The sequence below is a fragment of the Hyaena hyaena genome, unplaced genomic scaffold (genome assembly GCF_003009895.1).
Source record: "Hyaena hyaena isolate Hyena2069 unplaced genomic scaffold, ASM300989v1 scaffold_372, whole genome shotgun sequence".
Taxonomy (NCBI): domain Eukaryota; kingdom Metazoa; phylum Chordata; class Mammalia; order Carnivora; family Hyaenidae; genus Hyaena; species Hyaena hyaena.
The window spans coordinates 906,080-920,311 of record NW_024081004.1 but is presented as its reverse complement, the minus strand read 5'-3'; the positions used below and the strand labels follow the sequence as shown (position 1 = coordinate 920,311).

General features: G+C 31.5%; 1 protein-coding gene across 2 annotated transcripts in view; it reads right to left on the bottom strand.

The window, feature by feature from the left end:
* NIPBL (NIPBL cohesin loading factor) overlaps positions 1–14,232 on the bottom strand; it is a 199,048-nt gene that overhangs the window by 91,148 nt on the left and 93,668 nt on the right. For both annotated transcript variants that reach the window (XM_039250518.1, XM_039250519.1), the window contains exons 7-9: positions 11,392–11,552; positions 10,381–10,480; positions 5,946–6,572 (exon numbers count right to left, since the gene is read on the bottom strand). In XM_039250518.1, coding sequence (XP_039106449.1) covers positions 5,946–6,572; positions 10,381–10,480; positions 11,392–11,552 — 888 coding nt within the window. The remainder of the gene's footprint in view (positions 1–5,945; positions 6,573–10,380; positions 10,481–11,391; positions 11,553–14,232) is intronic.

Below are 14,232 nucleotides of genomic sequence, written 5' to 3'. Positions count from 1 at the left end.
TTTTTAAATGTGGTGAATGCAAATGTTAATATGCATGTATAAAATAGTAGGCATGAATGACATAATACTATTAAACCAAGGTTTAAGGAAATATTCATGCATGCTATACCTCAATAAATATTTGTAACTATAGGAACAAGAATTTATCAGCATATTTGTTGAGTATATAAAAAAGCCCAAGAGTATAAAAAAATAGAACTTATGATACATTAAATACAAACATATATTTATGTTTGTATATACACACATTTATGTTTGTATTTACAAAGGATAAACCAGATTCTTTACATAAGAATAAGGCAACCAGTTATAAATCATATGCTCTCATTTAAGCTCATTTTAACCATTAACTAAAAACTAAGTACCACAAATCTACTAATATACTAAACAGGAAACATAAGGTTTTATAATGTGTAAGAGAAGTATGGAAAAGAATAAAACCCAAAAGAAAATAGAAATCAAGCCACTGAAAGAAGATAAATGAGAATAAGGTGAAAAAAGAGAATTTAACAGCTTGTCATTAACCTTTGATCCAGTATTCAAATTCTTCAAGGTGTCAACAGCACAAATGGAATTTAAAAGCTAACACACAATTAGAAGTATATTTAAAATAAGGAAACACATTTATATTATAAGTATAAAAATGAGACACATATAAGGACTTTTTAGATAAATCCTGTCTTAATATCAACTTTCACTTCAGAAACATGCTTTGGCTCTTCTATGTAAAGTTCTAGGGATCTATATACTGGCCAAATTAAGAAATAATTTACAGTACTTTGAAATGTAAAGACAAAAATACAGACAAGCATAAATCTACCACCACAATAAAATGCCAAGGTATTTTTTTAACAGTTATGTATTTCTGTGCATGATTCCGCTTGACTCAAGAGGCTGCTAGGTCATTTTCTATAAATTGAATCTGTAGTTAGTTCTTAGAAATAGTTATAGTTCTTCAAGATTTTGTTTGCTTTAATATTTACTTCCTGAATTACCTGGCTATCTTTTAAAGGTCATTTTAAATCATCTTTATAAGAGAACCTCTAGATTCTCTTATGATATTCATCAATGTGATATCATATCATTTAAGGAAAACAAGGTTAAAAGTCAAACTGACCACTAAAAATCAATCTTCTATTGTTAGAAAACCAAGTTGTAGGGGAAAAATTAGTAGTAATGTTGCTTTTATACACCAAAGTTCTGTCATTTTGTTTTCAAAGTGAGAAGCAGCAGTGCATTACAGCTTAAAATCTGGTAAAATATTTTACTAAAATTTACTTCAAATATTTGGTAGTAATTTTTTGTAGATGTCATTCTGTTTCTTAGTTATTTAGAAGTCAAGTCTACCATCACATAGGCTCCATTTATAAAATTACACTATAACAATAAAGTATATTATCATCTATTTTCCCCATTAAAAAACACCCTGGCAAGAACTTATATGGATCTTTCTGCCTCAATACTTAAGAAGAAAGCACTCAGAATACTAAATTTATGTTTCCATAATTTTATTTTGTAATGTTCTGCCACACAAAATAATCTTTACATCTTATCACAGGGCATACCGAATAATTACCTCATAAATGGGATGCTTTATAACCTTATACCTTTAAATCTTTAGGACAAGAATCTAGAAATCTAGATATAGATTAGTAGAATATATATATATATATATATACATATATATAATAGTATAATCTAGTTGAAGATTTTTTATATATTTTACAATGAAACATGTTCGTGAAAGTCATTAAAATGATAGCCTAAGCATACTTAAGAACTGTAATGATATCACAGAGCTCATACATCTGAAGATTTCTCTTAAGAAATCTGTGGCTCATCCTTTTATTAATATGAGCAATCAGTCTTTCTTCTGAACATTAACATTAAGGTATCCTGAAAGCTAAATTTTAAAGTATTATAAAATACTTAAGAGTTTATAGACTCACTTCGATTTATCATTTATCAGTAAACTGAAAATCTGGCATAGTTTAATTTCAAAGAAATTGTCATGTTTGATTTAGTTATCTTAAACTATAGGTGCTATGATTATTTATAATAAAAATGTATACAAGCATTTGCATATGAGTAATATATTAAGATTGGGAAAGATATTGTAATTTTTTCCATTATGGACAATATATTGCTAACTATTGAAAAGTACTTCATCTCCTGTAAAACCGGGAAAAATTCCATTACTGCTGCAAGGATTCTTGATATGTTAAGAGCACGCAGTTTTGAATCACTTGACCTGATTCAGTTCCACCATAACTTTATTCCTGTAAAGTGGCTCTGAATCTGCATGTCACTTTTGTCTATCCACTTTTGTTATTAGTCTTCATTACGTCATAACCTTCACCTAATGATGGAAAGCCATCTCTATGAAGAATAATTTCAATGTTTGGGACACTGATCATCTTTAAGCCCTCTTCAGCACTGAGTACCATAAGTTTAGCTATCAGAATGCATATAGTCTTGAAGAAAATGCACACAAAAAGATATAATTTCAAAACCAACAATACTTGTCATCTAGATGCTGGCATGAAAATAAGATCTAGCCATTAGAGAAATTGTGAACTTGAGTATGCTTGTAAGAAACAAATTATAACACTTGCTTAAATCTACAAGTGATAACTGAAAACACTTAAAACAGCACAGTTATACACATGGTAGCCAATTATGAAAAATGAAAACATCCCATCCCTAAAATGCAGTATAAACTAAGTGGCTAACTGTCCTATTCTTGTCTCCTCTCTTATTTCAAATGACAGTAGGTAATTTACTTTTCATAAGGGTTATAGTGTAAGAATATTGTAACATTCTAAAAAACATTAGTATCTAGGTTAGGCCATTCCTCAAACTTGCTAACATGGAAAGTGGACCTTGGGAAAAGATGAAATACGCAAAGATGAACAAAGAAATCCTCTCTTTGGAAAAAGAAAGCAGGAATTTTCAGCACACAAAGGAGATATTAATGTTTACGATCGATTATCCCAGAAACAAAGATGAACAGCCTTTTAAAATTAATTTATGTAATTACAGACATTGAAAATATGAGCAAAAGATTAAGCAAAAAGGTCCTTTAAGAATATTATAAAATACTGGGTTAGAGAGAATTAACCTATCAGTGTGTATAAAACTATCCAAAGAAGGGAGAATAGGCCAAAGGACATAAATCCCTAGCAACCAGAAAAGCATCCTGTGTGTGTGGAACAGAGGTCCATTAGGTCTGCCACAGCTCAGGTAAAATAGTTCTTAAAATTATTCTACCCTTTTTCTCGAGTTCTGTAATTACCAAACAACCATGTGTGTTAAACTTTCTAATTTTATTGACAAGGTATAGTTTTCCCATTTCTGATCTATTGAAAGAATGCTTCTCTCATAACAAATGAATAAAAATGGAAATAAGCTCAGACCCTATAACACAGCTCTCAGTAAAACAAGTTGTCTTGTGTATTCCTCATCACCAGCAATACAATGGTTACAAAAAAGTTCTCAGTGCCATACCTTAGAATGCAAGGTAAATATCAATTCACAGTTTAATCTTAAAATGCAGTGGTAACTAGCAATAAATTCATTTCAAGGAAATATTTCATTTCTCAAGGTCTGACTATAAAACTACTTCAGAAAATGCTGCTTTTATTTATGATCTTAACTATGATCTTACTTATGATCTTAAAGCAACACACCAGATCTTTAATCTTCCCAAATTTTCAAGATAACTGCTCATACATAAAACACTATCTCATCACACAATGTAGAAACTAAATATAAGTGACAAGGTTCAAATCACAGGTGTTTGGTGACACCTAAATTCCAAAGGTTTTCAAATAAAGCCATGAAATAATGGGAACATGGCTTTCAGAAAATCAGAAATGACAGCACGAATATGGGGTCAACAAAATTAGTATAATCAACTTGGGAAAATACACATACTACATCACCTATATCAAACTAAAAACCAGGTAATTCCAATGAAAATTTATTCCTTTAATCCTTATAACACCAGATACTTCTTTCTGTAAGTCAACTTACAAAGTTCAAAACTGTAAATAGGCTCTGTTCACTCAACTTTTCAATTTATCTTTGTTAGAGCCACACTATCATAGATTACGGAGAACACTGATTAGATCATTAGAAGTAAAATATATATTACAAGTTTCTGAAAGAACGGTATGCTGTTTGTTAAATTAGTTTTATTCTCCCTAAAAAAAGTTGGCAGTCTAAAATAAGTTTGCAATTAAGCAACTGGCCTTATTTACTACCCTTATTTTCATTTGGTTTTTAAAAGTAAAACCCTAGGCTTCAACAAATATTATACAATAAAAGTTCAGGAAAGAAAAAAAAAAAAGTTCACCGTTTCCTACGGTTTTGTTCCTACTATTAAAAAAATCACTTACAAAGTTAGGCTCCTTGTAAGAACACGATTTCCCAAAACACAGATTAAAATGTCATGCAAAAATTCAGTTCTCAAGGCAACTAATATTTCTCAGTCAAGAAATTACAATTTTGTTTCTTACAAAACTGTCATAGGATTCAGGAACCTGGGATTAATATTATCAAGAGAAGCTAAATAATACTGCTGTCTTTACTTGACATGCATATACTTTTATAAGAGGTTAGAAGAAGAGATACATTTTGGAACCATATGCATATAGTTATTATTTCCTGAACCCCATACTACTAAACCAAAAGAATAAGCAATGCTTCATTTCATCCTTAACATCAACAGTTTAGTAGATTAAAAAAAAATTCCAGTTCCCTAGCCAAAAAATTAAAGACTTTTGGTAGTCTCTTTATTTGCAGCAATCTTTGATTTAGGTACTTAGAAAGCATCACAGAACAACAATTACTAAATAATGTCTATTTTTTTCAATAATGTTAAAAAGAGCCATCATGAAAGACAGGAAATATAATAAAAATCTTCAGCATGTTTTCTTAGTCTAGAAACCCAATTATCTAGAAAGATCCTGTCATATAATGAACAAGATCATATATAAACAGGAGTTCTCCCCAACATGAAGAAGTTTTGTTTTATAATTACCAAAAACAAAATATAAGAACTATATATCTAGAATAACTAGAAAATTGAATCATATAGTATGCTTTGGGTAGTCAAATGTGTATATGAATCTATAAATATATGAAATCCATAAATTACATTACTAATTTCAATTACTGATTTATCAGTCTCTCAAAATTTTTAAGTTTTATATAATATTTACCAAATAATCAATAATCCAATAGGGACTTTCTTTTATATAATTATAATTTTTTATAAAGCACAAAAAAGTCCATAAATTCAATGAACAGGTGTCTTGAAACTCCATCCTAATATACTACTCAGACAAAAGGGAACACTTAACTCTAATCACCAACAAAAGATCTTTGATCCTTAAGATTTGCTACCTAATATTAATTTAAAATTCTTCCCCATAATTTTTTACTAAAAAATGAACAAAAAACCCAAACCATATTATAAAGAGACAGTAGGATTTGAAACAAAGTAAAAAAATTCTTAACTGAATAAACATATACATGAACTTTTCTTAAATGTACTGACTGAAAATAGTTCTAGAGCAGTTACCCTAGTTTTGACAGAAAAAAAAAAAGGTGAAGATGCAAAACTAACATAAATTATGTAAAATACATATGATAGAAACACTAATGTGCAGTTTAGTAGACAAGCACAGATAATATCACTTGGTAAATGATGGGTGATAGACCTGTGATACAGAATTACCAAATCTCAGACAGTTGTTCCAGATAAAAAATGAAATTATGAATTTAACTTCTGAGGTACGAGCATTGGTAATAAAAATATAATTGAGAGACATAAAGAATATAAAATAAAATGAAAAAAAAAAGTAACTAAAAAAACCTTTTTAATATTATAATTACATATTTGCCCAGAGTATGATGTGGGAGTAATGAGATTATTTTACCTTTGTCTTGAACTTCTTTTGAAAACCGCTCCCTTTCAATAGCTGATTCTCTCTCTATTCGTTCAATTTCAGCCAATGCATCCAATTCCACTTCATCATATATAGGTCCCTGTTGTGATACCTGCTGCTGATTCTGTACCACAGAAGTCTGGGGCTGTTTTGTAGCAACTGAAGTGTTCTGTTGTAAAACAGGCACTTGATTTGCTGGAAGGAATGCTGTTTGTTCTTGCTGCGACAAACACTGAGCAGCATTTAGTGGGCGGTTTACATCCTGTGGAGTAATGGGTGTTTTTGAAGTCTGTCCTGGGTACTGCACATTAAAAGGAATATCATTTTCTGAAACATTGCTATTTTCCATACCAGAAAGCATATCCTCTTGCTGGTCCATGTCTGAAGACCTTACACGAGAAAGTCTTAATGTAAGTTTAGTAGAGTCCTTGGATGGAGAACTAATGATATCATACATTGCAGCTTTCTCACTCTGGTCTTTTTCATCTTTGCCTAATTTCATTTTCTTCTGCTTCTTTTGTTTTCTTTCTGGAGAATCTAGCAAGATGTCTGGTGGAACATCTCGAGGTGATGAACAAGGTAGAGGCTGAGACTGAAGGATTAAAGGTGGTCTTGATCCTAGAAAAGCAATTCAACAGGAATGAACAATTGTGCTAGTTTTACATTTTCTTACACTGTGATAGAAATACTAAATATGTGACAATACAGTAGTACTAGAAAAAATATTAAGGAGTTATCTAATCTCAGCAACTTACTTACAAAATATGAAAAGAAAGCCTAAAGGCTTGTCCTATAACCTTTAGCATGCTGACAGATGATCTAGGTTTAATTGAAGTATGAGTACTCCATCTGCCAGACCAGTATCATGTTATTTCTATTTTTGTCCATATAAAATATAAATACTTCATTTGAAAATAGCAAAGGAGTTGTTTCTAATGATGATACAACACACATATTTGGACAAATATTCCTATTCTTTCACTTATTATTTAGGAAAACTGACAAATCTAAAGTAAAAGTAAGTCTGTCAAATTACAAAATTACAAATTAATCCTAGAAACTACACTCACACGAATACTTCCTGGTGTAAGCAAAAGAAAGTAGGAAAAATTACAATTTTGAGAATTCTCACTTGCTTTACAAACTGGTGGTAAAATACTGATTTATACCTTCATGTGATGTTCTCTTTCTCTCTCCACTTAATATAATTCACACTCTCTTCAGCTTGCTAATCCTCCTTCTATTAGAAAAGTATGCAAGTCCAGCCAATTTCAAGACTCAATAAAATATCTTCAGCCCAGATCCCATTAATTTAATAAACGCTATATGATACAAATAAGTGGTAAAGACCAGCTAACCAAATGAGGAAAAATTCATTGATATGCTTCAAAATTAAAATTGTTACATTGCTCATCATTAGACTATAAAAAATTAAAAAACCTATAGGAAATTATAAAAATCAGTAAAGATGAAAGTGCTTTAAAGAAAAAAACCTAAACTAGACTTAAGGTTTCAGTGTTTAAACATATATATGATTTTTCTATGCTACATAAATCTGTCCTTTCAATTACCAATGTAAATATTTAAAGTGTGATATATAAAGGTACACCTGGGTGGCTCAGTCAGTTAAGCATCCAACTCTTGATGTTGGCTCAGGCCATGATCTCATGAATGTGAGATGGAGCCCTACATTTGGCTCCATGCTAAGTGTGGAGCCTGCTTGGGATTCTCTCCCCCTCCCTCTGCCCCTCTCCAATTCGTGTGTTTGCTCTGTCATTCTCTCTCTCTCTCAAAAAAAAAATTACTAAAAAATATTTAAAGTTTGATAAATAAAAATCTAACTTTTTAGAGAACATATCTAAAATGTGATAAAGATGCAACTGAAGCAATTTACTAGAAATGTAGTTTGAGGTTATACCAACAGATAGTGTTTTAAAATTGTTTTTTAATGTTTTATTTATTTCTGAGAGAGAGAAAAAGAGACAGCGTGAGCAGGGGAGGGTCAGAGAGAGAGGGAGACACAGAATCCGAACCAGGCTCCAGGCTCTGAGCTAGCTGTCAGCACAGAGCCTGACACGGGGCTCGAACCCATATACCGTGAAATCATGACCTGAGCTGAAGTAGGACACTTAACCTACTGAGCCACCCAGGCGCCCCCAGATAGTGTTTTTAAACAGCTTATATGGGACATTAAAAAGAAATGAAATGAACATTTTTGGACCATTTACTTTGTGTCAGAGCTTATGCAAGGTGCACTGCACATCAGTTCATTGTAAATAATGAATTTACAACCTTGATTTGCTAAACTATTACTATTTTGCAGAAAGGAATATGAAGCTTATATATAGTGGTTAAGAAATTTGCCCAAAGTTACACAGCTTGCTAACCTGAAAAGTTTAAACAGATTTTTCTAACATCTGAATTATAATATACCATACTGCCTTTGTATTTAAAATTTGTGTCACATTATGTGTATTTTATTTTCTTAATAAAAGATAAAAAAAAAACTAAAAACAATATAAACTAATGAATGGCTTGAGATGATTAAAGGAGAAGGGTCCATGTACAGTTATCCCATTTAACTTAGAACTTAAATAGACAGTATTTTAATACACAGAAATGAAATTTATTTTTATTTATTTTGAGAGAGAGAGAAAGTGTGCACACAAGCAGGAGAAGGAGGAAAGAGAGGGAGATAGAGGGTACCATGCAGGCTCCACGCTGTCAGTGCAGAGCTGAGAGGGGCTTGATCTCATGAACCATGAGATCATGACCTAAAAGCAGAAATCATGAGTTGGAAGCCACCCAGGTGCCCCCAAATTATACATATATATTAGAACAAAATTTAGACTGCTGATGCATTCAACCTTCCAAACTAGTTGGAAAACAACCTCATGAACAGAAGCAGAAGTTTCTGATGAATAATGTGTTTGTGAGGTTGTTCTAAAGTTTCTTCTTTCTATCTAAAGTTATTCATCTATCCATCTTTAAGAGTCTGAGGAAAAATGGGCTGATTATCTATATCAATTAGCTATCTCACTGTATCTCCTCTGTGGTAGTCTGAATAATTTCTCACTTTGACAATACTTGTGAGATATGTACCTAACTTTGATGCCAAACCTACAAATAGAGTTATTCTGGAAGTTGCTCTCTCTTTCAAAAGCTGAGTTATTTTTATCCCTGAAAATTCACAGAATTAAAGAATAAGAATGGCTCATAAAACTTCAACTTTCACCTTGGGAAGAATGTCTCTGATCAAAGAGCTGGGAACACAGCCTGTGAAAAAATTGTAATATGAGGCACACCAGTCCATGATTTAGATGGCTATCATCAGAAATTCTCAAGGATAGAGAAAAATTAGTAATAATTAGCTACACTACAATTAATTACAAGGTAATTCTTTAATATGGAATATGATAGTCTCTTCTAATAACTCTGGTAATCCAAATGATCACACTTTAAGTATTTTTAAAAAGCCTGAACTTGGACCTAAATTCACAATTTTATTAATCTAGTGCACACAAAAGTCCATACAATGTTCTTTGGGAATTTGAAGAGAAAATAAAATTCATGTCCATAAGGGAGTACAGGATAAATTATTAGAAAAAATATAAACTAATGAATGAGTTGAGATGATTAAAGGAGAAGGGTCCATGTGCGGTTATCCATTTAAATTAGAACTTAAATAGACAGGCTTTTAATACGCAGAAATAAAAGTATGTGTAAGAGACTTACAGAGATGATATAGAGTAGGCTAGATTTTGAAAAGTGACTACATGAGAGGTGAGAGACAACTTTACGATGAGTCAAGACTGTAATGAGATTAAGGGAAATAGAAATGGCAGAAAAAATAGTGAAAACAATTTTGAAAATGAATTTGAAACACCAGCTAGAAATGAGGAAAGTTTGTCTGGAAACAAAAGATTACAACTTGGGACACAGGATTAGAGCCAAAGACACTGACTTGGTCACCCTATTAACAAAACTAATTAATGCTGTTACCAAAACTGAATAAAATAGCCAAGGGAAAAAGTACAATGGGAGATTAAAAAGTCTAATGATAGAAATCTTGGGAAGTGGAGAGCAGCCAGAAGAGCTAATGAAGAAAAAACAATCAATGAAAGAAGTATGAAGAAAACAGATGGACTTAATATGAAATAAGTTTTTAGGAAGGTGGACATTAGGGAAAGCTGATAAATAATTTCAAATGTTTAAGAAAAGGCTGTGGTCTGAAAAGACCATTGGATTTATCAATGAGAACAATACTGTATATATTTGAAAACACTATCAATAATTTACAGGGATGAGTACAGGTTTGTTTCTTTTCTACAATATGTGAAAAATAAAGTATAGTTTTTGGTATCTGCACTAAAAAGTTGAAGCTCTTTACTCAACTTGCTGAAGGAAGTTTTAGTCACAACAATACCTTTAGGAGTTCCATCACTTCCAGCAGGGGAGCATACTGGCTGTGGAGACCTCAAGGGAAAGGAGGCAGCAGCATTCCTCAGTGTTGAAGAATCTCCATCCTTAAAACAAAGTATAAAATTTCTATCTTAAGTGATTGGAGAGGCTTCAGAGAAATCTTAAACAGATCAATAAAAGATATAAACTGGTAAAGTGTTGGTATTAAAAAAGCATAATTCTGTACTTTCCTGTTTTGTTCATGGTAAATCTTAAAAGAATTGTATCCAAAAGAATAAAAAGCCTATGCATGACAATGAATAAGAAAACTGGTATTACCACTATGGTCCATTTTTGTTTACCATTTTCTACAAAAGGAGCTATGAAGACCCTATCAGGCTGTAAACGTCTTGAGGGCAGAGTTCACGGCCATCTGTTATCCGTATATACACAAGTCATTGCCAAACCAGTAACATGTAACTTATCTGATAATACCACAAAACCAGTTCCAGTATGTGGAATATTTTACAACATCAAAGTAATGTTAAATTTCAGGGAATAAAGTTTTGTACAAGTCTTAAAGGGAAAAAGAGCTTAGTACTAATAAATAAAGGTTCATTATTTAAAAAACATTTCTGTGTGAACAAGTATTTAAAAATGAAACTAGATTTCATTAAGAACCAAAACTTTTCGGCCAAGGGTTGGCAAACTTTTCCTGTAAAGGAACAGATAAATATTTTAGGGTTATGGACCACATATAGTTTCTGTTACATGCTGTTCTTTGTTGTTGTTGTTTTTTAAAAATGTAAAAGCCATTCTTAGTTTGTAGGTCAAACTAATGGCCAGTTTATCAGCCTTGCTCTAGACTAAGCTCTGTGGGTATAGGAATCACACTGTTTATAGGTAAGATTCTTAGACCTAGTATAACCTTTCTTGTACAGTAGATATCACTTAAACTGTGGAATCAAAATATTAGGTTATGAAGCAAATATTAGAACTGTATTATTACCTTAATGATAACTAATATATTACATACGTCACTACTTAGCCTGTGCACCATGTGTAGGTAGTCGTCACTTGAGCCATGTCTAGGATTATCAGCATGATGATTAGCTGAATTGCCAGACAACGGACCAGAAACTTTATTATCATGTATGTTTCTCAAACCACCTGCAACAATGGGACTTGATACTGATGCTGAAATTAATAAGAATAAAAACAAAATGCTTTATGAAAATAAACTGTTAAAATTCTTAGAACAATAACAATTGTTCACAAAATATCTTAAGCATACAGAAATTACAGAAAATACAATGAGCACTCCTGTACGGACTATCCAGAGCTTGAGCAAATCTTATCACTGTGTCAAATATCATTCAGATCTATTTTTGAAAAGATATAAACCATTAGATAAGGTTGAAATTTACCACGTATCTGCATATTCCTCTTATTCCCTCCCCCTTATTCCCTAAAAGTAACCACCACATTAAATTCAGAGTTCACTCTACCTGTGAATATTTTATACCTTTACTATAAATGAATATATTCCTAAATAATACATAGCATTGTTTCACATATAACTTTACTTGCTTTTCATTTCAATATTATGTTGAAATATATCCATTTTTATATATGTAGTATTAAATTCACTTATTTTAAATAAATATATCCTGCTGCATAATGTATACAACTTTCCATTCTTAAGTCCAATGTTTAGATTGCATCAGTAAAGCATTTCTGCTGTCACGAATACAAATTCTTGTACATGTTTACATGTACATATACATATATTTGTATATAATGTATATTCTTGACTTTTTTACAAATGTCTCTAGGAGTGAAATTGCTGGATATGCCCATTTTTAAACCTTACTGAATATTAACAAATAGTTTTCCAGATTACTTATGTCCATTTGTACTCCACTGGTAGTGTATGAGAGTTGCTACTACTAATCTATATTCTTGTCAACAATTTTTGTCAGCCTGAGATGGGAAATCTTTTGATTGTCAATTTAATTTTTTTATTTCCTTTATTAACAGGGAAACCAAGTATCTTTTCATGTATACTGGTCATTCAGATTCCCTCTTTAACACAAAACCATGAAAAGATAGTCTTCTGCATTACTTCTTAAAATTCTACAGTCTTGTTTTTTCACACTTAGGTCTTTAATGCATCCGTATGTGTAGTTGAGACAGGAATCCAATTTTACCTTTTTCCACATGGATAACTAATTGTCTCAACACAATTTATTAAAGAAATCAGTCTTTCCCAATTAAGATATAATACTGTATGTATCAAGTTTCCATTTGTTCATGGGTATGTTTCTAGGCTCTTTATCAAATTCCATTTCCCCATGTTCTACTCCTCCACGGACCAATAATATTACAATAAATCTTGGTAAGTGCTAGATTGAGCTTCTACATTGCATTCCACTTCAAATTATCTTGCTATTCTTGTACCTTTATTCTTCCATATGAATTTTTAGAAGTTTAAGTTGCACAAAACCCTGCTTTGGATTTTTATTGGTATTGTACTGAATTTACAGATTTGGGAAAATTTCAATCTTTACCCTATTGAGTCTTTCCATCCATGAAAATGACATAACTTCATATTCTTAGGTTTTCTTTTATCTCTTTCAAAAGTTTTATAATTTTCTTCACAAAGGTCTTATGCTTTGTTAAATTCATTCTTAGGTATCTTATGCTTTTTCCTTGAAGTTGTTGATGATATTAAAAAAAGTTTATACTTATAATTGCTTATTTTAGGTGTATAAAAATGCAACTAAATTTCATTATACTGATCTTGTATCTAGAAATTCTGTGGAATATTTTTCAAATTCTATCATCTTATCTGCAGCTTATCTTAGATTTTCTATGAAGATAGTCACTTGAAAACTGACACTTTCATTTCTTCCTTACCAATAATTATATGCTTATCTTCCTGTATTAAAACACCCACTACCACACTAGGTAAAAGTGATGATTATAGGCACTCATGTCCCATCCTTGACTTCAAGGGGAATATTTCTCATCCCCTACGTGGATAGCCTTTATCAGGATAAAGTTGTACCAGTCTATTCCTATTCAATGAAAAGCTTTTAAACCATGAACAAAACCTAAATATTTTTAATGCTCTTTGGGCACTTAGTATGAGGCACACAGAACCCCCAACCTCTTAATTTGTGTTAACTAATAATTATCCATGTATTCCTGATAATATATCCAGTTTTATCATACAGGCTGTCAACATTGCTTATTTGGTTTGGTAATATTTATTTAGAAATTTTAGATGATGACTGGTCTATAATTTTCCTTTCTCACAGTTTCCTCACTACACCTGATTTTGGCATCCAGATTATTATCTAACTCTATAGAACTGGGAGAGTGTTGACATTTTTCTTTTGTCTGTAATGTCTGAAGATTAGATTATCCCTTCCTTGGAAGCTTGGCAGAACTTGTAGATAAAACTGTGTGATAATGTTTTACCTCCTCCACTCCTCTTAAGGGAGAAAGAATTTGAACTACTGAAGGATGTAAGTGCATTTCAAATTATGAGAGATATTGTCAAAATGTTCTCTAAAAAGATTGTACCAATTTATATCCCAATGAAGAATGTAGGAAGCTCAAATTTCCCTGCACATTTGTTGAACCTAGGTATAACTAAAAAATGTTTACTAATCTGGCTAATATATTTCATTGTAATTCTGATTCATAGGTCTTTAATTGTGAGCCAGGTTGACTATATTTTTATATATGCATTAAACCTTTCTGGTGTCCAATTTGTTTTCTTTTTCAGTAAACTGGGTTTCTTCTTAATTCTATTTTTGTCTTTGTATCAATCTGTATAAGATCGTGGTTATTAAAAATTAATATTTTG